This window comes from Eubalaena glacialis, chromosome 9 (genome assembly GCF_028564815.1).
Source record: "Eubalaena glacialis isolate mEubGla1 chromosome 9, mEubGla1.1.hap2.+ XY, whole genome shotgun sequence".
NCBI lineage: Eukaryota > Metazoa > Chordata > Mammalia > Artiodactyla > Balaenidae > Eubalaena > Eubalaena glacialis.
The window spans coordinates 1,425,978-1,453,385 of NC_083724.1; the positions used below are offsets into that span (position 1 = coordinate 1,425,978).

General features: G+C 65.6%; 6 protein-coding genes across 16 annotated transcripts; 1 reads left to right on the top strand and 5 right to left on the bottom strand.

Annotated features, from left to right (window-relative positions):
* Positions 1-606: 606 nt before the first annotated feature.
* Positions 607-6,053, bottom strand: SLC34A3 (solute carrier family 34 member 3). 6 transcript variants are annotated; one of them, XM_061199562.1, is made up of 14 exons: positions 5,967-6,053; positions 5,135-5,258; positions 4,769-4,858; positions 4,254-4,382; positions 4,029-4,172; positions 3,843-3,954; positions 3,576-3,771; positions 3,288-3,377; positions 3,104-3,191; positions 2,855-3,022; positions 2,666-2,782; positions 2,468-2,592; positions 1,141-1,187; positions 736-917 (listed from the first exon to the last, which is right to left on the bottom strand). In XM_061199562.1, exons 2-14 carry the CDS (start codon positions 5,217-5,219, stop codon positions 824-826), a joined length of 1,485 nt encoding a protein of 494 aa, XP_061055545.1. In that variant the 5' UTR covers positions 5,220-5,258; positions 5,967-6,053; the 3' UTR covers positions 736-823. The 6 variants fall into 6 exon arrangements, with proteins under 6 accessions (XP_061055546.1, XP_061055541.1, XP_061055542.1 ...); XM_061199563.1 differs by lacking the exon at positions 2,468-2,592 and having other exon boundaries at positions 607-917; XM_061199558.1 differs by having other exon boundaries at positions 607-1,187.
* A 1,041-nt stretch (positions 6,054-7,094) lies between these two features.
* Positions 7,095-8,262, bottom strand: RNF224 (ring finger protein 224). Its single transcript, XM_061199564.1, has one exon. The coding sequence runs from the start codon at positions 8,106-8,108 to the stop codon at positions 7,638-7,640; it is 471 nt and encodes a 156-aa protein (XP_061055547.1). The 5' UTR covers positions 8,109-8,262; the 3' UTR covers positions 7,095-7,637.
* Positions 8,263-10,226: 1,964 nt separating this feature from the next.
* Positions 10,227-14,654, bottom strand: CYSRT1 (cysteine rich tail 1). Of its 4 annotated transcripts, none has more exons than XM_061200848.1 (6): positions 14,524-14,654; positions 13,519-13,576; positions 13,164-13,218; positions 11,520-11,653; positions 11,217-11,308; positions 10,227-10,928 (listed from the first exon to the last, which is right to left on the bottom strand). In XM_061200848.1, exon 6 carries the CDS (start codon positions 10,918-10,920, stop codon positions 10,522-10,524), a length of 399 nt encoding a protein of 132 aa, XP_061056831.1. In that variant the 5' UTR covers positions 10,921-10,928; positions 11,217-11,308; positions 11,520-11,653; positions 13,164-13,218; positions 13,519-13,576; positions 14,524-14,654; the 3' UTR covers positions 10,227-10,521. The 4 variants fall into 4 exon arrangements, with proteins under 4 accessions (XP_061056831.1, XP_061056829.1, XP_061056830.1 ...); XM_061200846.1 differs by adding an exon at positions 11,761-11,822 and having other exon boundaries at positions 11,217-11,653; XM_061200847.1 differs by having other exon boundaries at positions 11,217-11,653; positions 13,519-13,593.
* On the top strand, positions 14,188-16,044 carry RNF208 (ring finger protein 208). The gene is made up of 2 exons (XM_061200845.1): positions 14,188-14,282; positions 14,530-16,044. The coding sequence occupies exon 2, from the start codon at positions 15,080-15,082 to the stop codon at positions 15,875-15,877; it is 798 nt and encodes a 265-aa protein (XP_061056828.1). The 5' UTR covers positions 14,188-14,282; positions 14,530-15,079; the 3' UTR covers positions 15,878-16,044.
* A 761-nt stretch (positions 16,045-16,805) lies between these two features.
* Positions 16,806-19,247, bottom strand: LOC133098120 (uncharacterized). Its single transcript, XM_061200818.1, has 2 exons — positions 19,185-19,247; positions 16,806-18,641 (listed from the first exon to the last, which is right to left on the bottom strand). Exons 1-2 carry the CDS (start codon positions 19,245-19,247, stop codon positions 17,718-17,720), a joined length of 987 nt encoding a protein of 328 aa, XP_061056801.1. The 3' UTR covers positions 16,806-17,717.
* NDOR1 (NADPH dependent diflavin oxidoreductase 1) lies at positions 18,632-27,365 on the bottom strand. 3 transcript variants are annotated; one of them, XM_061199567.1, is made up of 14 exons: positions 27,156-27,365; positions 26,741-26,818; positions 23,085-23,182; positions 21,941-22,039; positions 21,761-21,862; positions 21,433-21,642; positions 21,092-21,213; positions 20,752-20,972; positions 20,572-20,679; positions 20,290-20,404; positions 20,017-20,163; positions 19,813-19,931; positions 19,653-19,747; positions 18,632-19,568 (listed from the first exon to the last, which is right to left on the bottom strand). In XM_061199567.1, the coding sequence occupies exons 1-14, from the start codon at positions 27,315-27,317 to the stop codon at positions 19,424-19,426; spliced, it is 1,821 nt and encodes a 606-aa protein (XP_061055550.1). In that variant the 5' UTR covers positions 27,318-27,365; the 3' UTR covers positions 18,632-19,423. The 3 variants fall into 3 exon arrangements, with proteins under 3 accessions (XP_061055550.1, XP_061055549.1, XP_061055548.1); XM_061199566.1 differs by having other exon boundaries at positions 21,092-21,234; XM_061199565.1 differs by having other exon boundaries at positions 21,092-21,243.
* Between the last annotated feature and the right edge of the window lie 43 nt (positions 27,366-27,408).

Sequence of the window (27,408 nt, forward strand, 5' to 3'; positions counted from 1 at the left end):
CCCCGCAGGGCCTTCCACCCCCGCCCCCCCGCTCCGGCCACGCGCCACTCCGCAGCCCCGTGCTCTGCAGCGCTGCGCCGCACTCTGCGGAAAGAGAGATAGAGGCAGAACGGGGACGGAGAGGAGTAGGGGGTCTTGGGGCCACCCGGTCCTACCTGTCTCCTCCCCACTCCCTGACGCACCTGCGGAACTCGGGGCCCTGCCGCGGCCACGTGACGTCCTCCAGCCCGACCGCCGACAGGGGGGCTGGACGGCGCAGGAGCTGCCCGCGCGCGTCCTCCGCGGCGGCGGTGCGTGGGAGCCGGTCGCCCTTTCCCTCCTGCACCCACAGGGAAGGCCCCGGCCGCTTCCAGCCTCCCTGGACCCTGAGCCTCTTGCTGCGGGAAGTCTCCACGCTCTGGATTGGCCACTACTTAGGGCCTTCTGCCCCCGGTGGCCGCGGAGAGAAACAGAGTCACAGCTTGGGCCTCGGGGATCAGCTGTGTAGCCGCACCTCCGGGGAAGGCCAGCTCCCACGAGGGCTCAACGCGGGCCCCGGGTGTCCGCTGGGGGGCAGCAACGGCGCTGCCCATGCAGCCCGGGGTTGGGGAGAGAAGACCACCCACACCTGGGTACAGGCTTGTTTATTTGCAAAGAAGGTGATCCAGGTGATGCAGATGTCCGCAGCCACTAGGACCCCCTCAGGGCACCCAGAGGTCAACGGGGTTGGGGGCGGCCGCCCTTCACAACTGCTGGGAGGCCAGGACCTCGGGGTTCTCGTAGCAGTGGGCCTCCTTGGCCGCAGCCTGAGGGGGGCTGCAGGCCTTGCAGGGGCAGCAGTGGCTCACCAGGCGGTCCCAGGGCTCCAGAGAACGGAGCCACAGGGGCAGCCAGGCCCAGGAGCGCAGGCGGCGGGGCAGCCAGGCTGGCCGGTGCCGCTGCAGGATGGCAACCAGGATGGTGAGTAGCACCAGCCCAACCAGGGGCCCCCCCACTGCAGCCAGCGCTGTACTCCCCGCCAGGGAGAGCCCGAAGGCGGCCAGCGGCAGCAGCAAGAAGCTGAGCAGCAGGTAGGCGACAGCCACCCAGCGGTAGCGGGCAGTCAGGTCCCCAAAGCGCTTGGCCAGTGGGATGGGCAGCCGGAGGACGGGCACCACGTACCACAACAGGATGCCAGCCAGGTTGAAGAAGAAGTGGATGAGGGCGACCTGGAGGGAGGGAGGGCAGGCAGGGTTCAGGAGCCTGGGCTCTGTGGTACAGGGTCCCCTGGGCTCCCCAGGACGCCTGCCCCTCCCTTTCTTGGCAGAAAGGGCACTAAGCCCAAAGGCAGTTTGGGGTCCTGCTTGTTAGCCGAGACGGCCACCTGGGAGGGCAAATTCTGGCCAGCTGTGTTGGGCCCGCTCTTCCTGCACCCCCCAACACTTTGAGGGTTGGGGCCCTAGTACGGCATCCCCATGTGGTAGCTGCATCTATGATGACCCCGTGGATTCGACCTTCCCCTGAGCTGGCTTAGCTTGCCAACGCGTCGTCCACGGTGACCCTGCTCATGTCATCCCTGAGCGGGTTTGGCCACCCAGCCCTGGGCTCTGGCCTGGCTCCTGTGAGGAGGAGTTGCAGGGCCACACGTGGAGGGAACACAGCTCCCTCCAGGGGTTGCTGAAGAAGTCGAGGAGTCGGTGTGGTGGGTGCAGTCCGGAGGGCTTCCTGGAGGGGGTGGATCAGGGCCCTGCACTGGGAGGTTCTAAATGGACAAAGGGCCAAGGCAAGAGAGCAGGTGGGAGTCGGGGAAGGCTGGGGTTCATCTCTTCTTGTGGGCAGCAGCCCAGCAAGATCCAGGCTTTCAGGAGCTGCACCTGTTAGGGTGCTGGGACAGAAGCAGTGGAGCACAGGGGATGATCTGGAGAGAATCCGCAGGACTGAATGGGACTGGGCGTGGGGTACGCAGCTGGGGGAGGCGTCCCGGAGGCAGAATTGTGACCGGGCGAGGGTGCACGGAGGAAGACGGTGAGTCATCCATGTAGAGACCTGTGGGGTTTAGGTGCCTGGGGGTGGGGGACATCCTAGAGGTGTTGGCAGAGAGGGGCTTGAGGCCCCCGAGGGCCGGGAGGCCTCAAAGGGACACAGCCAGCAGTATGCAGTGGTCCCTCGGGAGAGGTTGGGGGGGAGCTGCCAGCTGGAAAGGAGGAGAAGGCACCATGGGACTACAGGATCCTAGAAATGATAAGGTTGCAGGGGAAGAGGAGAAAGCCTGGGATCCTGAGAAATGCCCACAGGGCCCCTGGGGTCCCAGGAGATGAGGAGGCTGCAGGTTTGAGCAGGCAGTCAGAGGTGGGGCCCAGGAGAGCTCGAGCCTGAGGCCCCAGGGCAGGCCTCCCATCTCCAGCCCACGGGGCTGGACAGGAGGGGACTGAGCCTGAGCGCAAGCCCCAGGCCTGTGTTGGGAGTGGGAGGGGATTGGGGGCAGGGGAGGGGTGCGGGAGGGCGGTACCTGGACGGCGCTGATCAGCATATCCGAAGGGCTGGCCAGGGCAGCCAGCAGGGCCGTGGTGGTGGTGCCAATGTTGGAGCCCAGGAAGAGGGGGTACGCCCGCTCCAGGCTGATCACCCGGACCCCTGGGGGAGCCAGGGGTCATCACGGGCCCTGAACCCCCCGCCCCCTTGGTCAGGTGCCACCTGGTGTGCTCACCCATGAGCGGCACGATGGCTGCGGTGAAGACGCTGCTGCTCTGGAGCACGAAGGTCAGGCCGGCCCCCACGAGGATGGCCAGATAGCCGCTGAGCCAGCCGAAGGGGAAGGGGAAGTCTGGGGAGGGGGAGCCGGTCACCCCCAGCCGGGCCTCCTCACCCCCACCCTCACCGCCTCCTCAAGGCCCACCGGCGTTGATGATGGTCCTCACGGCCTGGGCGATACGGCCTCGCAGAGTGGAGTTGAGCAGCTTGACGATGAGGACGAGGCAGGTGCAGAGCACGAGCAGGGAGGCGGCCAGCAGGATGAAGCCCACGGCCAGGTCCGCGAGCGCTGTGCCCTCGAACAGGTGGCGGCCTGGCGGCAGGGCAGGGGTGGGTGAGCGGCAGCCAGCATGCGGGGGGGGGGGGGGGGGCGGGGGCGGGCGCCGGGCCTCACAGGGCAGCGTCTCCTCGGCGGCAGGGCTGTCCCTCTCAGGGCAGGGGCCCCCAGCGGCCGCTCCACAGTTGCTGCGGTTCCCTGCAGTCTGGGGAGGCAAGGCGGGTTGGGCTCAGGACAGGCTCAGGGTAGCCAGGACCGGGTAATTCAGTGGGTCGGAGGTCAGGGGTCAAAGGCACCTCACCGTCTGCCCCTTGGTGCCACACCATCGCTTAATGAGGCTACTGTTGGTAGCGTTGCCCGTGCCGCTGCCCGTAATGACATCAGCGTCCAGCTGGGGGACAGAGGAGTCTGGGTCTGGTGTTGGACTCCCCGGGGGCTCCGAGGACCGCAGCCCGGCCCACTGTGCTCTCTCTTCCCCCAACCGACGACGCCCTGCCCAGAACTGCCTCGGCTGTCGCCACCTCCCCAAGAAACCCCTCCCCGCCAGGCCCGGCTTGTGGGTCCTGCCGGAAGCAGCGGCTGTCCTCACCTGCACGATGAGGCGTGTGAGCGGCCGTGTCAGCACCTTGAGGATGTCAGGCGCGTGCCCCCCGGGCTGCAGGCTGGCAGCGCCCAGGGCCAGGGCGCTGAGCCTCTCCAGGGGGGCCGCGGCACTCTCCAGCGGCAGCAGGATCAGCGCCGTGAGCCAGTTGAAGACTCCGTGCACGGCTGAGCCGCCGAAGGCCCTGAGGCCACATGGAGTTGGGTGGTCGGAAGCCTCAGCCTCAGCCCCTGCCCTCCCCCGCACCTCACTCACCTCCGAAACTCGTCCCGGTCCCCCGACTGCGCCATTGAGACCAGGGTGCTGGTGATGGATGTGCCCACGTTGACGCCCATGATGACGGGCACAGATGCCCGGACGGTCAGTACTGTAGAGGCGCTGCATCAGCCTCTCGCCCCTCACCCCGCCACCACCATCCCGGGGGGGGGAGGGGGCACTCACGCTTGGAGGCCACCATGCTGACCACGATGGAGGAGGACGTGCTGGAGCTCTGCACGAGGACCGTGACCAGCACGCCGATGACCAGTCCAGCCACAGGGTTGGACAGCACCACGTTGTCCGTGAAGATGTCTCCAGCTACTTTGCCTACGCCCGGGAGACAGGTGCCCTGAGGCTGGGGAGGGTTGGCTGGCTGCCCCACCCCCAGCCACCTGGCCGGTCACTCACTGCCCAGCAGCTGGAAGGCAGAGCTGAGGGTGTCCAGGGAGCAGATGAAGAGGTAGAGGCTGCCCAGGAGCCCACAGGCCTTGAGGAAGCCAGCAACCACCTGGAGCACCCTGCCGGCCATGCTGAGCTCTGAGGACAGAGGGCAGGGCTGTCCTCAGCCAGTCCCCACCCTGCCCTCCCCGGCTCCCCTTCCAGGCCCCTTCCTCTTCTCCCCGCTCCCAGGACAGGGCCAGGGTCCCTCTCCTCTGTTCCTTTGCAGAATGGCCAAGCAGACAGCCCCTTCGGGCCTCCAGGGAGCCTCACTGCCCACAGGAGGGGGGAGGGGGAGCAGGTGGGCGGGCAGGCCGTTGAGCCGAGGGACCAGGGCGCCCTGGCGGTGGTCTGCGTGGCGGGTTTCCGTGGGGCCCGTTGGGGCAAACCCCCTCCTTGCTCTCTCTCCCCAGGAACCCTCTCACACTCACGCCCTGGCGAGTCGGAGCCTCGTTTGTCCGGTTACCCAGCATCTCCAGACCTACCTTTCCAGGACTGGCCAGTGTCCTTCAGCTGAGGGAGGGCCCAGGGGTCCACATCCCCGTCTTCCAAGATGGGGGCAGAACCGGAGGTCCCTGCAGGGGTCAGGGTCAGGTAGGGCCAGGAACCTAGCTGTTTCCTGGACACCTTTAGGTGGCGGCAAAAGGGGGTGGGGGGACTGCGGCACAGGGGCTTGGGGTGAGGGACAAGAGTGGGAAGGAGGGGGGCCCCTCACTGTTCTGGCCCCTGGGCTCTCCTGGGGACGGACGGGCTGGAGCCCCTCTCCCAGCTTCCCCAGAGCAATGGGTCAGGGGCCAGGTGGGTGGGCAGGGAGGCAGGCCGAGACTCCGGGACCCCGGGGCTCCTGGTACCTGCATTTCCCAGCCTCTGGTCCACCAGGCCAACTGTGTCCAGAGTGGCAGGAGGGGCCTGGGCGCAGGTGAGGGAATTCGGCATGGATTTTGGGCAGGGACAGGCCCAGGCCCAAGTCTAGATCTGCTTGGGGGAACGGCACTTCAGACACAGCTCCTCCCCCTGCCTGCCAGGTCTTGGGGTCCCCAGGCCTGAGACCTCACCGCTGTCCTCCCTTCCCACCCGCTGTTGGCCTTGGTGACCTTCCCCTTTCTCCGTCCGCAGGGGGATGGCTACAGTGACCTCAAGTGGCTGTCAGGTGACCCCAGTCCAGTTTGGGGGGACAGAGTTGAGGGAGCCCTGGCTCCGTTGCTGGTCCTGGCTGGAAGAAGGCCTGGTGGGTGGCCTAGGGAGCTGGGGTGTGGCCGGAAGTGGTCGGGAGCCGGGGACTCGGGGACCTCTCCTATCAGGTGTCACAGAGACCACTGCAGCCAGTCGCGGCTTAGACTTTGGCATTTGGTACCAAACGGCAACATCTCCGCTTGATAAGGGCCCCACCTCCAGTGATGGGGAGCAGGACAGGGGGCTGGGTCGCCCCCACCCCACCTCAAGGCTCCCTCCTCAGCCTGCTGGGTCTGGAGCCCCCATCGAGCCCCCCACCTCGGCTCCCAGTGCCCAAGGCCCGGGAGCTGGGGAGCCTGCTGCCACCCCTCCCTCCTGCTGCCCCCAAGCTGCTCTCTCACCCTCAGCTCCTAGAGAGTGGGGGGGGGGGGCGCCTAAGCCCTGGGCCTGGAGGTCACCCAGCCCTGACCCCAGTGTCCTAGGTCCCCACCTGGTTCTAGAAGCTCCTACCTGTGTGGGCAGTGAGGGGCACCTTCGGGGAGGAGACACAGGCCAGGAGCAGCTGCAGGTCAAAGATCCACTGGGCGCACACATGACCTGCTGTGTACTGAGCCCCATTAATGTTTACCCAGGAGCCGAGGCCCCCGAGGGGTACCATTGCAGCCCCAGTACCTGCCTTGTCCAGGCCCCACTGTCACCCAGGGGTGTTGCGGGGCTGGGCAGGTGGCCCTTAGTGCTGGACTTCCATGAATGGATGTCTCAGTGACACTACCGGATGCTGCATGCTGCCTGCCCAAGGCAGGGCAGGATGCTGGGGCTCTGGCTGGCCAGCCTGGGGACCCCTCGGGAAGTCTGCCCTGAGCTCTACAGACCTCACTGTGATTTTCCTACCCCGGTCAGATGGCCAGAGGGAAGCCCTTTGCACCAGGTAGGCGGGGAAGGCAACAGCCCCTGAGGTCATCCAGTTCAGGTCTGGGCTTGGGGCAGGGCTGGGCCTGGCAGAGCTCCCAGCGGGCTCAGCCCCAGTGGTGGCCAGCAATGGTCATGGTCACGGGTGTCATGCCTTCATCTGCAAGGGGGAGGGTGGGCGAGGCTCCTCCCCCAGGCCACATTGCTGCCCAGCCCACGGCCCAGGCTCACCTGGACCAGGAGACTCGGCCCATCCCGTTCTCTCTCCAGCTGAGCCCTGACCGGCCCCCTTGCTCGTGGAGTGCCTCTTATTGGGGTCAGTCCCCTTCCTGCGCCTGGGATGTGGGGAGGAAGAGCTGCCCAGCTGGGGCCGGCCCCTCCCCGTCAGGCCTGGTCTTCCCGGCCCCCTGCTTGCTGCCCACCGGTCGCTGGTGCAGGGGGACTTTGTCCCTGGGAAGGAGGAGGGTTCTGAGTGTCCTCTCAGCACATTCTCTTGTCCGCCCCTGCCGCCCGCTGCCCGGGGCGGGCCCCGCGGTCCCTCCCAGGGGCTCCTTTCTGTGCGGGGGCGGGGATGCTGCAGCCCAGTTGGTGGGGTCTGCGTCCACTGTCTCCAGCACGTGCTCTGGTCCCTCCGAAGGGTCTGTCTGGTGGCCACTGGGAGGCAGAAGGAAGCTGAGGGCCTGGCATGGGAGCGGCTGTCCTGAGCAGCCCCTCAGGCAGGTCCCCCCACCCCGGGCCTGGACCTCCTTGGACACCTGTGGCAGCAGTGACTGTGCCTGCGGGGGACCCTCCCCAAACAGCTCCCGAACATCTCAGGGCTGCCTCACAGGCCAGGGGTGAAGGGAGAGGCACTCCCTCCCTCCGGGCTCACGCCTCTGAGCCGTTCTGTAGAGGAGGGGAGACCTGCTCCAGCAGGACCGGGAACAGCTTCTGCCGGGCCCTGCCGCTCCGGCCTGCAGCCCAGTCCCCGGGGTCTGGTCCCCAGACCCTTTCAGGAGCCACCCTCTGAGCCGGGTCTGGACCCGGGCTGGGCTTGCAGGCGACTCTGACAGCAGCACCCCTCCCCTGCACACAGACCAGCGCGGGGCCTGGGAATCCTGGCTGGGATTCCAGCTCCTACAGGGGCTTATGGTACTGTGGACACAGCTCCCAACCTTAGGTTGTGGCCCCGGGGTGAACACGCGGAGTGGCACCCGGGACACTCTGCCGCCAGGCTGTTCTGGGCAGGCGTGCCAGAGGTTCTGGGCAGGCGTGCTGTAGGCCGGCCGGAGCTCAGGCCTCGGGGCTGCCCGGGGGGTCCCAGCAGAGGCCGCTGCAGCCCCAGCAGCAGCATCTGGGCTGGGGGAAGTGGGGCTGGGGGCCCAAGGCAGGGCAAAGCCTGGCCGGCTGCTGAGTGATGGCGGTGCTGCCTTTGAGGGGCGTGGGGGGCTGGGGTTCTGTGCGAGGCAGCTCCCGCTCAGCCCTGACGGCCAGGAAGGCGGCCAGGTCGAGGTCCAGCATGGCCACCCCTCCGCGGGGCGTGGGTGTGCTCTGGCGGCACTGCGGGCAGGGGATCCAGCGCTGCTCGTGGGCTGGCGTGTCCAGCCGCCGCACGCACGCCTGGCAGAAGGTGTGGCCGCAGTAGAGGCGGCGGGGTAGGTGCCCAGTGAGGTCATAGGCCGAGTAGCAGATGACGCAGTCGCCTCGCTGGGGCCCAGCGGCTGTGCCCTCTTCGGAGGCCCGGGGACCCTCTGGCGGCAGCATCCTGGGGGAGGCATGCAGGGAGGCTGCAGCCTACCCATCCCAGGCTGCCCATGCTTGTCCTGCATGGTTGGGGCCTCAGCACCAGAAGCCCCCCCGGAGGACAGGAGCCCAGGAGCCCAGGAGCCCAGGCCTCTGCAGACCCGGGAGGGTGGGTGGTGGCCAGTGGGCCTGGTGGACACCAGGCTCTGGGCACAGCCTGGGTCCCTGTGGCAGCTGCTGGGCAGCATTCTGCCCTGCTGTCTGGTCTCTCTCTGTGGCCCTCGTGTGCCATCCCAGGCCCGAACCCACCCCAACCTGCCTGAGCCCCAGGCCTCTCTTACCTGCATCCGCGCTGCTGGGTGGCTATGTCCAGCCAGAGGGTGGCTGGGGGTAGGGGGGACCCAGGGCGCCCTGCAGCTCCCTCCTTGGGGCTCGCGTTACTGGCCTACCACGGACCAGTCAGCAGGGAGGCAGGTGGTGGCTGTGGGCAGGCGTGGGCTCTCCTTTCAGCCACAAAGAGCTTGCAACTGGATCCACCAGCACCACCAACTCATCAGGAGATAAGGCCCCCCCCCAACTCTGCCTGCCCCGCCCCCTTCATGCGCAGACCCGGCTCCACTAACCCCTCACCCAGGCCTGGCTTTGCCACTCAACTTTGCCCATCTTCCTGCCTCGTCCACCCAGACCTGCCCCACCCCACCCGCACTCTCATACTCCACCCCCACCTCATGATGGGAAAGCTTTTTGGCTTTGACCTGGGTGATGCCTGTTCTTCAGCTCTTAGTTCAAGCATCACCTCCTCCAGGAAGCCTGCCAGGACCCCCACCAGCTCAGAGCTCTGCGGGGTCCTTCTGCTCTGTGGCTCAAGCACAGTGTGTGTCATGTTCCCATCACAAGCCAGCCCCATAAGGCTCCAAGGAGGCCCTCAAGCACAGGAGTGGAGATCCGCACTCACACAGAGACCACCCAGAAACTCGCTGAGGTGCAGGGCACCATGGGCAGCTCCGGATGCCCTTCTCAGAGGCCATCCCCCCCTGGCATCTGCCTGGTCAAAGCCGTGGGGCCAGCCCAGTGACATAGCAGAATGGGGTGTGTTGGGAAGGGTTGGGTTGAGGTCAGGACCCCAGAACCCTCTCCGTCCCGCTAGAGGAAGCCAGGCCCAAAGGGCCCCCTCCTTACTCCTGCCATCCTGGCAGACCCCCGCCTCCTGGACTGGTCAGACGGGTTTTGGTGGCTGGCCCGGGTGGGGTCATCTTCCTGTGCGGGCCAGTCATGGGGCAGGGCCGGGAGCCTGAGCCCCATGGAGTCAGGCCAGTGACACGCCTGCTCACGCCCAGGGACCAGTCCTGCCGTGTGGCCAGTCACCAGGGGTCGGGGGAGGGCTGGCACCAGGACCCGTCCATCCTGCGGGGCCAGCGTGGCCTCCTCCTCCGGCTCTCTCTGCCCGGCCCCGGAAACATCAACGTGCCTGGTACTGGCCTCGCTGCTCAGTCTTCACACTGGCATCCCGGCCTCACCCCCGTGCCAAATGGCTCAGCTCCCCACATGCCCCCGACGCAGGTGCGCTGTGCTGCTCGGACAGCGGGGAGATGGGTCTGGCCCAGCGCCTTCTCTGCCCACCTCCACGAAGCCCAGGCCCCAGAGGCAGGACGGCGGGAAGCAGCACACAGCAGGTGTTCAGGAATTGGGTGTTCTGTGGGAAACCAGAAAAACACCCCGGCTGAGGCAGGGCAGTGACTCACCGGCGGGCAGGGCTTGGTGCTGGCCACCTGGGCTCCCACTCCTGGAAACCTGCCCGCGCTGGGCCCACCCACCACTGTGCTGCCAACGCGGTCCTCCTCCTGGAGACTGCTCTCGGGCTCTACTCCTGGTTCCAGGCACAGCGTGCTCCTGCTGTCTGACCCGCAGACTCTCCTGTCTCCCAGGCTCACCCTCAGCCCCAGGGAATGCAGGGCAGCTCAAACCCAGGCCTGACCGACCTTCCTGTACAGCCTCTGGGCCAACCTGAGAGTGCAGTGCAGGTTAGGTTGTCATGAGGCTGCCCCACCCCGGAATGTCCCATAGAGGCTGGCAGCCTGTGGTGGCGTCTAGCCTGGGACCCTCCCGAAGCGGGTAGCAGCAAAGGAGAAGAGTGGCCGGGACGAAGCTCGCTCTGCTTTATTGCCTGGCCCTGGGCCTTGAAGAGGTGGCCAAGGGTGTCCCCGGGGCTGCCATCATGGCCAGTGCCCAGGGCTCTGTTTTCAGGGGCGGGGGCTGAGCTGTCAGCCTTCTCGGTGGGTAGGTGCCGCTGTCCAGGGTGGGGAGCGGCCAACACCCATGACAACAGGCCAGTGGCTGTTCCAACTGTCCGGGCACTGCTGTGGCCGCCTGAGCAGAGGCCCGGGCTTGCCATGGGGGGGCGTCCCGCAGCAGGCCCTGCGGCCCAGGGGCCAGGCTAGGAAATGACACAGCAGCAGCTGTGGCAGCGGCAGAAGCGGGGGCAGTGGCAGCAGGGGCAGCAGGGGCAGCACCAGCAGTGATGGGCGATGTCGTCGCCGCGCCCCACCGGCGGCAGGCCAGCGTAGGGCAGTCCTGCCTGCTGCTGCCCGCTGCCATTGGGGGTGCAGGGCTGCTGCCAGGCCTGCTGGCCCTGGATGGAGGCAGCCCCCTCGGCGCCCTTGGGCCCCGGGGCCTCCTCGGTAGGCTCCAGGGTGCAGGACCCCACGGGCAGAGGCTGCGACTCCGAGGAGGATGGAGCCGCCTCCAGCTGCTGCCCCAGCTCGGGCCGCAGGTGAGCCCTCGGGATGCTGACATGGGCATACGGGTCCTTGATGAGCATCTCAGGGGGGTCCATGGCTTGGCCTGGCAGGGGTGGGCAGAGGAGACAAAATCAGCTCAGTGGAGGGGAACCCAAGAAAAGCCAGGCTGTGGAAGTGCCTGAGTGTGTGTGAGGCCTATGTGTCAGTGCGTGTGCAAGGTAGCGGAGTGTAGGGAGAGTGAGGGCCAGCGTCTCCTAGCTGCCCCCAGGTGTCCCCCGCCCTCCCTGAGAGACAGTGCCCTGTGATGCAGCTGGGAGTGGGGTGGGGGCCTGGGAGATGCAGCTAACCTGGTCCTACAGGGGGTGCGGAAGCCCCTCAGCCCAGGACCCACCTGAAGTGGTGACGGCAGCAAGCTGTCCTCTTGTTCTCTGGGCCGGGTCCCAGTGCCTGTGAGCTGAGCGACTGGCAGCTGCCTTTTCCCTCCTGGGGAGGGGTGGGGCTGTGGGCGGGGCTCAAAGATGGGGTTCCCAGGATCCCAGGAGGCCCCAGCTCCTGGAGCACAGCGGCCACCCACCCTTCCTTTTTTGGTTGGGCGTTGACTGCGGCCTGGCCTCCCAGGGACATTGCCAGCCTGGGTGATTCAGCCTCAATGCATCTGGGGCATGTCCTGGCCCTCCAGGGACCTGCAGCTCACCGGAACGCAGGACAGGAGGCGAGTCTGGGGTCAGGCCTGCAGGTGGTCTGGGGGCCCAGCCATTACTCACACGTCTCAAAGCCTCTGCTTTGAAGCAGAGGGCAGAGGTCCTCACTGTGACCCAAGCCTCTACCCTGCAGGCAGAGACCAAGATGTTTGCGAACACACGGCTTGGAGGTTTGCTGTTTTTTTTAACTGATAAGAAATGCTTGGTTTACACACCTTTGCCGATAAAACTTACTTATCTTACGATTGGCGACATGGGCTTCATACACAAGTGACGTTTCTAGCTCATTTCTGAAACTACAGTTTCCCTCTGGTTGGTGGCCTCGTGGGCCACAAGCCCCCGATCCCTCAGCGTCCCCATCCTTGGCCCTCGCATCCCCTCCATCTGTGAGGTGGCACATAGCACCTGCCATACAGGGTCGCTGTATGTGGGGGGTGGATGTGAGCACTGGGGTCTTGGGTTTGGGCCTGGCACGGTGAGCTCCGCTTGGGGCAACCGGGACAGTAGGGTGCGGCCTGGACACGCACCCCTAGTCCTTGGCGCTCGGGGGGAATCCCCAGGAAGGGCGGGATCAAATCAGACACGGCCCAGAGGCCAGCTGACCAGAGTGGCCTGCATGGGGCCGGTCAGACCGGTCCGGACATGAGCAGTACCGACGCGGCACCAGACGTGGGGAGAATTAGGCCCAAAGACCGGGAGTTGGGAAGCAGACAACAGAGGTCCAGTGCGCAGGCGCCAGAAGCCCCGCCCACAGCCCCTACGGATTCTGCCCCTTGCTGCGAGGAGGCTGGCGCATGCGCAAAACAGGACTGACAGGGCGGGGGGTGGAGGTGCGCCCGGTGGGAACTATATTTCCCAGAAGCCTCTGCGCTCAAGGGTTTTCCTAAACACCAGGTTCGGGGTCAGCTGGCCTCATCTGTCCAGGACCCGGCTTGGGCTGCACCAGCTCTGAGCCGCCCGGCTCGGGAGGCGTGGGTTTGGGCGGGCTCTGGGCGGGAGCCTTGCACTGGGTGGACTTCAGCTCTAGGGGCGGGGCCTCGGGTAGGGGGTGGGGCCTAGTGGCCGGTACCACCTTGGGTACGCGCCTAGGGAGTTGGTGGGGAGATGAGCAAAGCCCTTGCCGAGGCTGGACCCCCAGTCCTCCCCTGGCCGGGGCTGCCGCAGTTACCCTGCCTTCGCACCAGGGCCCCATAAGCACCCCGCTGCCCCTCCCACGGGGCACCTGCTCACTAGCACACATGCTCTCGCTGAATGGTGGAGGACACCGAGGCGCAGGCACTAGCCTGAGATCGCAAAGAGCGGCAAAGTCAAGGCCTATGGGCCACGGATGCCTCTCTAGCCTGTTTTGCCCGCGTGGGGCCCTTTATCAGGAACGCCGACCTTTCCGGGCTCTGCTGCCTGCAGGACTTGGGGCTAGGTCTATAGCCAGGTGCAGTCTGGCCTGTACAGAGCAGAGGAGCTGTGGCCAGAAGGGGCTGGGACTGTCCAGGGTTAGGTGAATGGCCCAGTGCTGATCAAAGGAGTGCCAGCATGCCACGTGGTGGCCCTGGCAGGTTAGGGAAAGGCTCTCTGGAGGCCCATGCAGCCCTGGTCCCTTGCCCTGTACTTGTCAGCATGTCCTCTGTCCTCCCTCTCACCTGAGAGCTCCTCACAGGCAGAGGGCGTATCACAGGGGGGGCAGGGAAGCCTGGCCTGAGGAAGAAGCAGAAAGGAATGGGGCCTCTGTGTTGGGTGCGGTCAGGTTAGCACACAACTCTGTGACAACGGGACACGTGCTGACCTGCTGGGATGCCGGAAGGGGCCACCCCACCCTGTGTAGGTGCGTGTCCTCCCTGAGCTGCCCCATGGCGGCCTGTCCAGCTGTCTGTTTGACTTTCCACCTACCCCTCACACCACCCATCTGTCCAACTGTCCTGTCCTTGGAGCGTTCTCCCAACTACCGTTCCTCCCTCCATTCACCCCTCTGGTCGTCGCTTGCCCGCCCCTGCTCACCCTCTTCTGTCACATCGCGGTCTTTGAGCCTGCCAGCGCTGGAAACAGCCTGCTGCACCTGTGATCCAGAAAACCCTGGAGGCATTCCCACTGGGGGCCGAGTGGAAGGACAAGCAGAGACCCTGACTCGGGGGGGGGACACAAGGCAGTCCCACGGTGGGGTCCTGGGAACCAGCTTTCATGACCACCCCTGGGCTCTCTCCTCCCCTTCCTCCCTCTGGCATTGTGAGAGCTCAAAGCAGGCTTTCCCTTCCAGAATTGAGGCGGGGGGCTTGACTAGGACCCAGGCTCAGCCAGACGGGGACGGGGAAAGGGGAGGCGGGAGGGGGGACGCCGCGGGGATCCTGACCCCCACGCGGCCCGCGGGGGGAGGAGGAGGGCGACCCCGAGAGCGGGCGCCAGGCCCGCGGCGGATCGAGGGGCGGCAGAGAGACTGGCCCCGCCCCGCGGACCCCGCGCGGGTCCCCAGACGGGGGGGTGGCGCTGCGGGCGCGGGCGGGTGCCGCGCGCACTGCGGTCCCCGCGCCTCCGCCGCAGAGCGCGCCACGCTCGGCACGCACCTGCCGCCGCCGCCGCCGCCGCGCCGAGCCGAGCCCCGCGCCCCACGCCCCCGGGAGCCGCCGCGGCCCGGCCATCGCCCGAGGTCGCCGCCAGAGCCGCCGGAGCCGCCGGGCCAAGGCGCGGGCGCCGCATCCAGGCCTGCCTTTGAGACAACCTCTGCGGCGGCGGCGCGCGGCCCGGCCGGGGACGCCAGGCTGGGGCAGGTGAGTGCGGGCGGGGCGGGACAGCGCGGGGTCGCCGCTCGCCGGCCTCCACTCCTAGGCAGAGGTCGGGCCTCGGGAACGGGGACTGGGGAGGGGGCTGGGTTCCGAGTCTGGCGAGGGTAAGGGTCAGAGGTCGGGCGCCCTGTCTTTTGTGCAGGGTGAGGGTGAGGGTGAGGGTGAGGGTGAGGGTGAGGGTGAGGGTGAGGGTGGGCCCGGGCGCTGCCCTCACGCTGTCTCTCACCTGCAGCTCGGGCCCGGTGCAGGCCTCTCCTCTGCTCCCGCCGCCGCCGTCGCCGCCGCTGCCGCCGCCGAGCTTGCAGCCCGGGTCCTTCCGCAGCCAGGGCTCAGGCTAGCTGCCTTCCCTGGGCGCCCTGTCCTGGAGCCATGGGGCCCACCTAGCCCCTGCCTGCCCGGATGTCCCGGCCCCGGGACGGCTGATCTCGGCTGCAGGGGGACACCCCCCAACGCCCCCTCGCCAGCCTCAGCAGCCAGAGACCCTGGGTGAGCCCCTGGGCCCGACCTCCAGCCCAGGGCAGTCTCCCACACCCCCCTGCCCCTGTTCCTCTCCTCCTCCCCCGCTCCTTCCTCCTCCTCCTCGAACTGGACCTGAGAAGCCACTGTGGCCACTGGGGGGGGCCCTTCCCCCCAAGCTCTTGCCAGCCTCCCCCAGGAGTCCACAGGGCGTCCAGGGTTCCCACCAGGCCTGGCGGGACCAGGATGCTGCCCCCTCTCCTCCCCCCCGGCCCCACCCAACTCCCCCACCCACCCGAACACCCAGTCTGACTGGAGACAGCCGGATGCCGGCTGACCCTGGGCCCGAGGTGGGCAGTGGCTGGCCGGGCTTCCTCATGTCCTGCCTGAAGGGCCCCCATGTCATCCTCAAGATGGAGGCCATGAAGATGGTCCACCCTGAGAAGTTCCCCGAGCTGCAGGTGGCCGCCCCCTGCTTCCCACCTGCACCCCGGCCCACCCCCGCTCTGGCACCCAAGAGAGCCTGGCCCTCAGACACAGAGATCATCGTCAACCAGGCCTGTGGGGGGGACATGCCTGCCTTGGAAGGGGCGCCCTGCACCCCGCCGCTGCCACGTCGGCCCCGCAAGGGCAGCGCGGAGCTGGGCTTCCCCCGAGTGGCGCCGGCGGACGAGGTCATCGTGAATCAGTATGTGATTCGGCCCGGCCCTGCGGCCTCAGGGGCCTCCACGGCAGCAGCAGCGGCTGCAGGAGAGCCTCTGGAGTGCCCCACCTGCGGGCACACGTACAACGTCACGCAGCGGCGGCCCCGCGTGCTGTCCTGCCTGCACTCTGTGTGTGAGCAGTGCTTGCAGATTCTCTACGAGTCTTGCCCCAAGTACAAGTTCATCTCCTGTCCCACCTGCCGCCGCGAGACTGTGCTCTTCACTGACTACGGCCTGGCTGCGCTGGCCGTCAACACGTCCATCTTGAGCCGCCTGCCACCCGAGGCACTGACCGCTCCGTCCGGTGGCCAGTGGGGGGGCGAGCCTGAGGGCAGCTGCTACCAGACCTTCCGGCAGTACTGCGGGGCCGCGTGCACCTGCCACGTGCGGAACCCGCTGTCTGCCTGCTCCATCATGTAGCGCCCGCCCGCCCGCCCGCCACCGCCCACCAGTCCTCGCTCGCTGCTTCTTCAGGGATCTGGCCCTGCCCTGTTGCCCACTGACCCCTTGCCCACCACAGCTTCTGGCCCCCACCCACGTGGCACTGTCGCTGCAGCCAACTTTGCCATTAAAACTCTGCCAAAGTCTGCACCTCGTTCCCTGGACTGAAGCCTAGGCCTGCGCACAGGCCTGGGCCAGGGTGGGCACCCAGGGCTGCAGCCCCGACAGGGTCCAGGCTGGAGCAGCCAGAGGGAGGCCCAGTGCTGTTTGGGGTCAGCCTGGTCTGCTCGCTGGGGGCCAGTCTGGTCCAGGCACGCTGCTCAGGAGGGCTGGGCCTGACACTCTGTGTGTGTGTGTGTGTGTGTGTGTGTGAACGCCTCATACCTTTGTATGGAGCCAGCCTCCTGACACTCTGTGTGTGTGTGTGTGCGCGCGTGTGCGCGCGTGCGTGTGAACGCCTCATACCTCTGTGCGGAGCCAGCCTCCTGTATGACAGTGTGTGTGTGTGTGTGTGCGCGCGTGCGTGAGAACGCCTCATATCTCTGTGCGGAGCCAGCCTCCTGTATGTGCCAGGCAGGACTGTGGGGGCAGGTGTGCAAAGCAGGCCCAGCTGGGCAAAGGGAGGACACTTCCTCTGCACTGCCCACTGGATGTGAGTGCAGCCAATGGGGGGACAAGTCAGTCCAGCTGGCCCCTGGTGCCTACCTCACCCTCTGAGGTTGTGTGAGAATGGCCTTGGGGCCAGCCTGGGCTGGGGTTGGGACAAAGGCTGGCCGCAGTCACGATCAGGTATGAGGACCGGAGGGCCTCCTGTCTGGCACTGGGACGACCTGGATTTGGAGAAGGAACTTTGTCGCCTGGTTGGTGAAGGCAGGGTAAAGATGACAGCGATGTAGCAACAACAGTATCAGTAGCAGCTACCGTTTATTACCGAGAGCCATCTCGCGCGCCGGGCACAGGGCTCAGCATGTCACCAACGAGCCCAGGAGGTGGTGCTGTGACGGCGCCTGTCCTTCAGATAAAGGCCCCGGCTCCACAATGGGAGGTCACAGAGGAGGCAGGGGCAGAACTGGGGCCCAGCTTGGTGCTCTGTGTCTCCAGGACCTGGCTGGGCCCACGTCCCTTGAAGCTGAGGGGCATGTGCTGACCCTCCGGCTGCTCAGGGCCGCCACTCGGATCCTGACTGGCCAGGTGAGCAGGCCCTTTGTGGGCTGGGCCTGTGCGGCAGGGTCCCTCCCCTCAGCTACCCTGACCTTCAGGGAACACACGCTGGCCCTTATCTGGAACGTGGGCAGGTGGGGGGCCTGCAGCCCCGGCCCAGGGCTCCGCCCACTCCAAGGACTCGACTCCCTGCCAGGCCTCTGTTCACTTTCGTGTCCATTGCACCCGTCCCGTCCCCCTCCTGCAGGCAGGCCAGGCGGGAGGGCGGAGACAGCCCAGCAGCAGTGTGGGGCCTGTCTGTCCATCAAGGGGCACTTGGGGCCCTGGTCACAGACCTCCTCCAGTCCTGGGCACCAGTGGCTCATGTCCCGGCAGCAGGGCAGTCTGGAGTCTCTGGCTGGGTCAGATGCTGAACACAGGCTCCTGGGTGGCCCTGCCCGGGTCCTGGGTCTTGGTTGAAGGCTAGTGCCCCGGTCAACCTTGGCTCCTTCAGCCTGGTCATCAGCCTGGTCCTTCAGCCTGGTCATCGGGCCTCAGGGCAAGGCGCTCCCAAGGCCCCATGGCACCAAGGCTTGGGCCAGCCTGGGCCTCCTGTCCGCTGGCGGCCATGGCTGTCCCAAACCCAGGCCGTGCTGGTGACAGACGTGACGGGCTCTGCTTAGCGGCGGGAGCTGTCCAGCAGCACGAAGAGCAGCCCCAGCAGCATGAGCGGAGCGAAGATGAGCAGCAGGCCCAGCAACTCGAGGGCCAGCAGGCCCAGCAGCGCCAGGCGGCGGGCGCAGGGCCCCCGTTCCCGCAGGGCCCAGAGCCGGGAGCCCAGGCAGGGCGGGCAGGGCAGGAAGGGCAGGCAGCCTCGGCTGCCCACAGGCCCCGGCAGGAAGCGCAGCTGGTAGCGGTGCTCTAGGGAGGCCCAGGGCCCGGGGCCCCGGCGGGGGGGCACGGGGAGGGCAGCGGGCGCAGGGCGCTGGGGCCCATCGGCCTGTAGCAGCTCCTCCTGCAGCCGGCAGATCGCCCACTCGAGCATGGGTGTTTTCTGGCGACACAGAGGGCAGCACACCCGGCCCAGGTCAGCGCTGGGGGCCGCACTCAGCAGCCGGTGCAGGCAGCCCGCACACAGGCCGTGGCCGCAGTTCAGCAGGGCGAGGCCGTGCTCCCCGGGCCCGTAGGGCTCTGTGCAGATGGGGCACTCCTCCTCCTCCCGCTCCTCCTCCTCGTCCTCTGTGGGCCTGGCCCAGGGGCGGGCCGTGGCTGCGGCCCCCAGCAGGGCTTCACTGTCCGGAGTCCTGGGACCCTGGGGGCTCCCAAGGGCCCCGCTGTCCGACCCATCATCTACCAGCACTTGGCGCAGTGGGTCCAGGCGCTCAGGGCCCAGGGAGGCCAAAGGCGGACTGGTGAGCCCAGAGCTGAGGTCAGCAGGGCCATAAGTGGGGGCCCCAGGGCACAGTTCAGGGGCGGTGACTCCAGGGCAGGGGTCGGGACGGGTGGGTGGGGACCCCAGGGCGGCGACGGGGGAGGCTGGGGCTGTGAAGGTCAGTGTGGCCCTCTGGGGCTGGGGCACGGCCTGGCACTGACCTGGCAGCAACTGTCACCTCCTCCTGGCTCCAGGCCCCACTCAGAGTGAACTTCACTCAGGCCCCAATAGCCGTGCCAGCTCCGGGCAGCTCCTGGGCCCAGCGTGCCGTCCCGTCCCCAAGAGGGTCTGCCAGGCCCAGCCGCAGCGATCCCTGTGTCAGCCAGCTGTAATCTAGGCGGCGGCGCTGTGGGCAGGCCAGCCTAACTCCTCCAGCAGGAATTCCACTCCCGGGGCGGGGACACCACGAACACGTGCCTCCCCCACCGGCCTGGGCCACGCCCCTCCCCTCCCGCCCGAGGCCGCGCCCCCTCCCTCCCAGGGCCCTGGGCTGCTCTGCCCTGGGCTGGGAGGGGATGGTCGATGCCAGCCTTGCCGGGTGCCTCTCCAGGCCTCCCCCTACTGGGCCGTCAGGGCCAGGGCAGAGCTTGTACAAGGTGGGCAAACAGCTGGCACCCACCGCGTGAGAATCGGGCACCGAGGTGTGGGGCTGAGCAACGGCGCCCTCGTGCCCAGCAGGGCGGGCTATTCCATCGGGACGAGCTGTGGGCCCACCCGCCCCCCGCGAAGCACGACGGGCATGAGGAAGAGCAGGCGAGAAGCGGCACCAGAGCCCATCCTTTACTGCTCGGGCTGTGAGGTGTGGGCTGCCTGGGGGTCTCCTGCCGCTGCCTGGGGGCTGTGCAGGAGGAGAGCTGACTGTCCTCCCAGCTGGGATTGGACAGGGTGAGAGGCAACAGTGGCCTCCAGAGAGCAGCGGTCAGAGTGGCTACGGCCAACGGCGGGACGGCTCCTCAGGCCCACGTCTCAGTCTGGAAACGCAGGGTCCGCTGGAGCCTGGCGAGGTAGGCGGCCGCGGCGGGGCCGGAGAGCCCGCCCTCCTCCTGGAAGATGGACGTCAGGGCGTCCGACACATCAGCTGGCATGTACTTGGCGTTGCTGGAGGGAGAGGCAGGCTAGGGCTCAGCACGGGCGGAGTCCCCAGGGGGCTGGCCCCCCGCCACAACCTGCGCCCGGGCTCACCCCGCCAGGTAGAAGTGAGCGCCCCGGAGATCCAGCAGCCCCCACACCAGCGGCCCGAGCTCCCGGAGCCGGTGCTGCACGTACACCTTCTGCTCCTGCAGGGTGGAGCGACGGGGTGAGTCTGCGCCCCCCGCGTCCCTCCCCGCCCCCCAACACCCACCTGCTCCCGGGAGAAGGCCGTGACGAGAGTCAGGCAGCCCCGTGTCTGCAGCTCCTTCCACTCGGCCTCCCAGTAGAAGTCCTGGTCCCGCTGGCGGCAGCCGAAGAACAAGACGTTTCCTGGGGAAGCGCGGGGGCCTTGAGCCAGGACTTGGGCCCTCGAGGTTCAGCCCGGCCGCCACCCCGCCCGAGACTCTGTGCTCACCGGTCTCACCCTGGGCCACTCGCTCCTGGATGGCTGCTCGGAAGGGGGCCACACCAGTGCCCGGCCCCACCATGATCACAGGCGTGTCTGGTGTCTTTGGGAACGTCAGGCCCCCAGACCGCACCCACAGAGGCACCCGAACAGGTCCTATCGCGGGAGGGAGGCGGCGTGAAGCAGCTCGGAGGCCCAGGGCCCTAGCCCAGGACTGGCTGTGGTGCACGCGGGGGAACAGGGCCCTGCGCACAGCCCCCCGCCCCAGAGAGCCAGGGTCACCTTGTCCAGGGTCCAGAGACGCCAGCCAGTTGGAGCAGAGGCCCCGGCGGGGCTCCTTGAGGCGTGTCTGGTACTGCACCACTGCCACGAGAATCTGCAGCCTGGAGGGGTGGGCCTGGGGGAGGGGACAGTGGGTACCCTGCCCTGCTTCAGGCTCCAGCCACTTCCCCCGGCTGGTCCCGGTGGCCGGTGAGGGTTGGGGGAGGCCCAGAGCCCTCACGCAGGGCCCCGCTGCCCACCCTGGTGGCCCCAGCCCCGGCTATCCCAAGGCCGGCCCCTCACCAGCAGAGAAGAGGCAATGGAGAAGGCCCGCGGCCGGATCAGGGGGATGAGGTCCAACAGGTAGTCCGGGGGGATGGCGCCAGCCGTGTGTGGGAAGTCGCACAGCACCTGGCGGAGACAGCCTCAGGAGGGCTGCGGCTGGACAGCCACGCCCGCCCGCCCGCCCGCCCCTGCCCGCACCTCCAGGACCGTCCTGCGGGGCCGGGTGCAGTACTCGCACAGATCCTCCTGGCCCTGGGCCGAGCTGAGCTCCAGCAGCTTCTCCCGCTCCAGCTCATGGCAGGAGAGGCAGGCCAGGAGCTCAAAGAAGGAGCGGCGGGGGACGCTGGCGACGTCCAGGTACTGGGACACGAGGCGCTGAATGGAGCAGGGCTGGGGCAGCCGCGCGGGGCAGGGGACACCTGCAGTGGGGAACAGGAGGCTGGGGGGGGCTGGGGACGCGGGGTGGGGGCAGCCCGGGGGCTGGGGACACAGAAGGCGGCACAGCGCACAGGTGGCGGCAGCGGCGGCTGGGGCTCACCCGGCTCCCGGGGCTGCAGCGTGAAGTGCTGGTCAGGGTCCAGGCCCAGCGCCTGGCAGAACTGCTGGACGTGGCTGGCCGTGTTCTCGGGCTGGATCAGCACCACGTCGCCGGCCACAAAGCTGTGGGGGACACCCAGGGCTCTGGGGAAACTTCAGAGGAAGGAAGGAAGCAAGCGGCCAGGGAGGGCTGGGGGGCGTCCTTGGTCCCCCCTCCCTGGCCGCTGTCTCTCTTCTCTGCCCCGCTGAGTGCCCGCTTTGGAAGAAGACCTGCTGAACCCCAGACCACGGTCCCCCCTGCTGCGGCCGCGCCCTCCACGGGTCCCCAGGACCAACCCTCACCTGACCCCAGAGCCCGTGATGTCGAACTCAATCAGCCGAACATCCTGGAAGTGTGAGGGGCCGGTGACCCTCTGATTGGTGACCATGGGTGCCAGGAAGGGCTGTAGCTCTGAAGGGGGTCCCTGAGGGTCTGTCCCGGTCACACACAGCTCCTCAGAGCACGTGCTGGGGACCTCCTGGAGGAACTTCAGGGTGAACTTGGAGGGCCAACTGTGAAGGGGGAAGACACTTGTTGGACCACTGGCCAGCCTGGATGAGCGGCCGAGGGAGGCCCGTGGCCAGGCCAGGCCTGCTGCGCCTGCAGGCACCGCTCCAAAGCCACACTTACGGGACTCCGGGCGGGGTCAGGCTGAGGTCAAGGGGCAAAGGGTGCGGCCCCAGCACCTTCTCCCACAGGTCGTGCAGCCAGGGGTCGATGGTGGCGTCGGGCCTGCAGAGAGCACGTACATGCTGGCCTGGGGACCCTGCTCCCGGCTGGGCCTGCAGGAGGGTCCCCCCTGCAACTCACCCCAGCTCGTGCTGGTCATCGCCCAGGCACACGGGCAGGAGGGCACTGCCCCCGAGCTGCAGCAGCCGTCGGTGCAGCTTCTTGGCCACAAAGTTGAACCTACGGAGAGACAGAGGCTGGCGCTGACCCGGGCCCCAGGCGGGGGCAGGGGGGAAGCGCCCAGCTGGCTGCGCAGGGTGGAGGGTCCCAAGTCTTCCTGGGGTCACTTCGCTGCTCCCTGAAGGGCAGCTCCTCGCGGGGCCACTGTCAACGGAAGGGTCTCTCACCCCTCCTGTGGGCGTGCCCACGAGCAGGAACAGATGTCTATGTTACGCACTGAACAAAACCCCCAAGCCCCCGTAGGCAAGGATAACTATGCCACCCATTTTCTGTCCTTTTCCCCTGGACGACTGCAGGCCTCATGCTGCGTCCGGCTCTGGAGGTGTCTGTACCCAGCGACCCCTCCCTCAGTTCCTGTGCTGCACAGTTACAGGTTTTAACACTTCGGGAACCTAACGCCATGCATACCCTTGAACACAAAGCCCTCCGTACTTCCCCAAGAAATAACGCAAAGCAATAGCATTCTCTGCTTAGGACACGGCTACGTCATGAAAACGTTGAAAGAAAAAAAAAGCAGAGGCAGGCAGTCACATGGCCGTGTCCAGGGAAGTGCTGGCTTCAGGGCGGCTCCCAGGGGCTGGGGACTTCTGTGCCCGCCACCTGTCTGCAGCTCACGGTTCTGTGTGCACTTCGTAAGCCCAACTGTCTCACGAAAGGCTTTTTATAAAAGTGGGGGAAGAGCCAGGTAGGCCTTTGTTGCCCTACGTCACACGGTGACAGATGATGCTGGCTCAGACCTTGGACGTCCGGCTCCAAACATCACCTCCTGCCCTGGAAGGTGCCTTGGGCGTGGCCCCAGCCTGGCCCCCACCTTGCTGCCCTGCCCACTTCCTGCATGGATCTTGCCTGCCCTCCGAGCCCTGGGGCCTCTGGCCACGGAGGAAGTGCCCGTCAGGGAGTATCTGTGGGACGAGGACGCATGGCCAGGGCCACGTCCCAAAGTGGGAGCCCTGGGGGCTGGGTCACCCAGCCCTCTGCCAGGACACCTTGTGCTTGACCCCAAAGACAGTCCCTGCGGGCCAGCAGCCTGCCCGCCCTTACTCACTTGGCGTAAGATGAGTCCCCAAGGCCCAGGACAGCAAAGTCCATCTGACAGAGGGAGGTCGATGGCAGGTTCCTCCGGAAGATGAACCTCCAGAAGTTCTACAGCAGGAGAGACCGAGCCCAAGTCCCTCTCCTTCCCTGATCGCAGGGTCACCCACTGGGCAGCCCGTGCAGGAGCACATCCCGTTCCACGCCCTGCCCTGGCCTCCCTGCAGGCTGACAGAAGTGCTTTAAACAAAGCTCCCCTTCACCTTTGGCCACTGGTGACCTGAGCCCTGAGACACTGCCCTCTGGGTACGGTCCAGGCTTCGCCTCACAGCCCACCTCCCTTCTGCTTTGTACCTGGCAAGACAGAGGCCCCCTGGGGTGGAGGGGTCCTGGGCCTGTCGGGGCACAATTCTGCCTAATGGCCCTGGACCGCTCCCTGGACTTCTCAAGACTTTCCTGCATGGCCCACCGCTGGGGACCACGCCTGCTCTGCCTCCTGAGACCCCCTGCTCATTCCTGCTTAGACCTTGTCTCAGGCAGGCTGTGGAGCCCCCCAGGGCGCTTCCTGAGAAAGGGTCCAGAGAAGATGCAATTCCCACGGCTTATGTCTGAAAATGCCTGGCCTCCCCTCACACTGACTGGTAGACAACAGGGCACACTTTAGATGAAATCGTCTTCCCCAAGAGCCCGAAGCTTTGCTCTGAGCTGGTCCAACTGGGTGATTGCTGCTGAGAAGCCAGCGCCCCTCTGTGCCCTGCTCTGTCCCCCGCCAGACACCTGGGCACTCTCTGCGCCCAACAGCTGAAACCCACATGAGACGTGTGTCAGTGGGAGCCCTGTTCACACCCCACGGGCCCTTCCTGGGCACATGGCGGGCTCGCGGGCTGGAGACTCGTCCTTCAGTCTTGTTGCTTTCCTTGGTAATTCCCTCATCACTCTTCCCGTTTTGAGGTTACTGGAATAATCTCGGAATTCTGATATTATCTTTCTTGTTTCCTATCTTCTTGTTATATTCTCTCGGAGAATTTCTCAACGTTATCTTCCGATCTGGTATCATTTTAAGCAGTGTTTCCGCATCCGTAGCTCTGCCCAGGTTTTGCGTGTCTGTCCCAAGGGTGCCAAGCTCGCCCTTCTCGCAGACGGAACCCCGGCTGCTCTGCCTCCGCTCCTCCGGGCCCTGCTTGTGCTTCTCTTGGCCACTGTCCTTCACGGGGGTCTTTCCTCGAGCGCGTGCTCATTCTTTCTGCTCTATGTGTACTTAAGAATCTGATAGAGGGGGCTTCCCTGGTGGCGCAGTGGTTGAGAATCCGCCTGCCAATGCAGGGGACACGGGTCAAGCCCTGGTCCGGGAAGATCCCACATGCCGTGGAGCAACTAAGCCCGTGCGCCACAACTACTGAAGCCCGTGCGCCTAGAGCCCGTGCTCCCCAACAAGAGAAGCCACCACAATGAGAAGCCCGCGCACCGCAATGAAGAGTAGCCCCTGCTCGACACAACTAGAGAAAGCCCGCACGCAGCAACGGAGACCCAATGCGGCCAAAAAATAAACAAATAAATAAATAAATTTATTTAAAAAAAAAAAAAAAGCTGATAGAAAACCCCAAGTTCGCGCCTGTCACCAGTGGGGCAAGGCCCTGGCTGCCTGGGAGGGCATACCTGGCCAGTGTCCTCAGAGGACCGTGACAAGGAGGCTGGGGTCTTCCTGTTTAGTGTGCAGCCGGTCCCCGGGCCCCTGGTCTGAGCCTCTCAAAGAAGCCTCCAGTCCGTGCTATGTTGGGAGGGCCCCATTCTGACCACTTCCGCAGGGTGTCCATCCCGGCGCTCTGCCCTCCTTTATCCACCCTCATCCCAGTGTGACTGTCACCACCTTCATGCTGTTGGATTCTGACGTGAAGTCTGCACCTCTGCCAGCTGACCTGACGGAGGTCTTCATCGCCTCCCCCGCCCCACCCTGCGTCTCTGGCATCCACCACCCTCCTGCCTTTGATCTCCCAGACTTGCCTCCTCTCCCGTGCGTGCTCCTGTGTGGGCTCTCCCACAGCATCCCCACTCCAACCCAGTTCTTCAACCTTCTGCCTCCTTTCCCCCACCAACATTTAAACAGGCCTGGGTTTCTCCATCTCACGAGTATCCTCTTTTTAATCCCTTAGCCCCACTCACAGCAGTAAGCTTTTTTGAATTGTTTAGTGTACAGACGTTCTTCAAAGCTTCTCTCCCCGAGATCACCAGCAGTCCCTTTGCTGACAAACCTCAGCAATGCCTCTCAGGCCTTATCCTACTTCATTTCCCTGCAGCTTTGAGTGCCAGAGACCATCCTCTGGAAACAGTCAACTCTCTGCCCTTGACCTTGGAGACGGTGCGCTCCTTCTTCTTGCTGCTGGGGCCACTTTCCTGCCCCTCACAGGCTCTTCTCCACCTTCCACGCCCTTCGTGCTTAGGGCAGCTGCCCTGGGGGAGGGAGGTGCTCCCTTCCTCTCGCCTCCACATTTTGGTCATTGTGACATCCACCTCCACCCAGGATCCTCACCGGAGCTCCAGACCAGCTGCGCGTCTCCACTTGGATGATGTCCAGGCACCTCACCCTCCCTATTCTCTTGCTTCTGTGCCTGGAACCACCATCCATCCTACTACCTGAGCCCCAATTCCTGTCTTGATTCCACCTTCTTTCTCATCTTTGAGATATGATTACACATTCGATCAACTCTACCTTAACATCTCTGGAGTGGGTCCACTTTCCTCTACTCTGCCACCATCCTGGCTCAAGCTACCAGGCTCTTGGCTGCGCTGTGCTCCCCCCCCCCCCCATGGTCCCTGCTCTCCTGCAGACTGTTCCCCCTGCAGACAAGTGCTAGTTTTGCTAGAATACGAACGTGACCATGTCATCCCATGGGTTCCATGGCCCTTTGTTTCAAGTCCATCTGCCTCCCTGTGACTGCTGGGCTTCTTGGGATCCGACCTGGCTGCCTGCCCCCTTCTCCTCTCCAACCTCGACCATCCTGAGCTGCTTTCTGCTCATCCCAGAGGCTGGGCTCTTTTTCTCCTCTGCAGAGGCTGCTCCCTCTTTCCTGGTGCCTGGCTAGCCCCCACTTCTCCTTCAGGACTTAGCCTATACTCCTTTCTTCCAGAAAGCTCTCCCTGAACTCCCAGAACGAGCTAGATAGCCCTTATTAATGCTCCCATAACATTTGGCACTTTCCCTGGAAGCATGCACTTCCTGGCATTGTAACTACCCATTAAACTCTTTTGCTTTTGCTATATTTTGAGCTCCAAAAGGGTAGAAATATGACTACTGGGTTCATAGCTAGATTCCCAGCACTAGATTATGCTTGGAATACAGGGTGTGCTCAAAAGATGGTCAAAGAATCAAAGAATGTTCCCTGAAGGTCAGTTTTGAAATACACACAAGACCCATACCAGATTTACATATAGTCCTGGAAAAACATGAAAAGCTAAAGTGGTAGCCTGTGAAGAGTTTATTAAGGAGGACGACCAGAGCCCCCAGCTCCACCTAAAGATCTCCTCCCAAGTCCACGGCTGACGTGCAGCAGATACAGCAGGGCAACTATTCACTGTGCTTCTCAAGACTTTCCAGGCAATGAAAATGGGGTGAGGGCCGAAGGCAGGGATCTGAGCTCCTAAGCACAGTAAGCCACTTCAGGTCAGCCTTACCTTCATGTTGTCCGGGGGCTCTCCTTGGCCTGTAGTTGCACAAACAAATATCACCAGGGGCTCATTTATCAGATTCACCTCAACAAAAAGACACACATGTAAGGCCTCGGGCTGTAATGACCAGGCATCCTCCCAGCAGCCTGGCTCCGTCTCCTTCACTCAGACAGATGGGGCAAATGTACTTAGCACCCGCGAACGGCTGGCCTGCCTCCTCTCTTTCAGGCTCCACCCTCCTACCTCACCCCCTCCTCCAGGTGCTAAGCTGGCCGCTGTTCCCGAGCTTTCTCGGCCCCTAAATCTGCCGTAACGGAAGGGCCCGCTCTCAGACAAAACGCGGCGCCCTAGGGTCGAGGGCTCTGGGGGCCGGCACCCCAAGCCTGCTGGGTCTCCCCGCCGAGGCCCAGGGAGCCCTCACCACGGGGTAGGAGTCCAGGGCCTGCACCCGGCAGCCGAGCTCCCTGCGCCGGGCCTCGCGGCTCAGCCTCTCCGACACATCTTGGGCTGTGCCCGTCTGGCTGCCGAAGAGCACCAGAAGCCGCGTGTTCGGCATCGGGGTGCGCCCCGGGGACCCCTGCATTCAGAAACTGGACCGGCAGGCAGCTCCCGCTGGCCCTGGCGGCCGGGATCGGCTCGGACTTCCTACTTCCGGCGTCGGCCGGAAATGACGC

What these genes read in the sequence shown, in the direction of transcription:
- SLC34A3 (XM_061199558.1), bottom strand. Translation starts at nt 5,219, where the DNA reads ATGCCGAATTCCCTCACCTGCGCCCAGGCCCCTCCTGCCACTCTGGAC. An exon ending in CCAGAGGCTGGGAAATGCAG is followed by an intron (nt 4,859 to 5,134) that starts GTACCAGGAGCC and finishes TGACCCCTGCAG; the next exon opens with GGACCTCCGGTTCTGCCCCC. An exon ending in GACCGGGACGAGTTTCGGAG is followed by an intron (nt 3,772 to 3,842) that starts GTGAGTGAGGTG and finishes ATGTGGCCTCAG; the next exon opens with GGCCTTCGGCGGCTCAGCCG.
- RNF224 (XM_061199564.1), bottom strand. Translation starts at nt 8,108, where the DNA reads ATGCTGCCGCCAGAGGGTCCCCGGGCCTCCGAAGAGGGCACAGCCGCT.
- CYSRT1 (XM_061200849.1), bottom strand. Translation starts at nt 10,920, where the DNA reads ATGGACCCCCCTGAGATGCTCATCAAGGACCCGTATGCCCATGTCAGC.
- RNF208 (XM_061200845.1), top strand. Translation starts at nt 15,080, where the DNA reads ATGCCGGCTGACCCTGGGCCCGAGGTGGGCAGTGGCTGGCCGGGCTTC.
- LOC133098120 (XM_061200818.1), bottom strand. Translation starts at nt 19,247, where the DNA reads ATGGGCTCTGGTGCCGCTTCTCGCCTGCTCTTCCTCATGCCCGTCGTG. An exon ending in TCGTGCTTCGCGGGGGGCGG is followed by an intron (nt 18,642 to 19,184) that starts GTGGGCCCACAG and finishes AGGAGGTGACAG; the next exon opens with TTGCTGCCAGGTCAGTGCCA.
- NDOR1 (XM_061199565.1), bottom strand. Translation starts at nt 27,317, where the DNA reads ATGCAGGGGTCCCCGGGGCGCACCCCGATGCCGAACACGCGGCTTCTG. An exon ending in AGCCCCCGGACAACATGAAG is followed by an intron (nt 23,183 to 26,740) that starts GTAAGGCTGACC and finishes CTCCTGCTGTAG; the next exon opens with AACTTCTGGAGGTTCATCTT. An exon ending in GTCTCTGGACCCTGGACAAG is followed by an intron (nt 20,164 to 20,289) that starts GTGACCCTGGCT and finishes CTCCCGCGATAG; the next exon opens with GACCTGTTCGGGTGCCTCTG.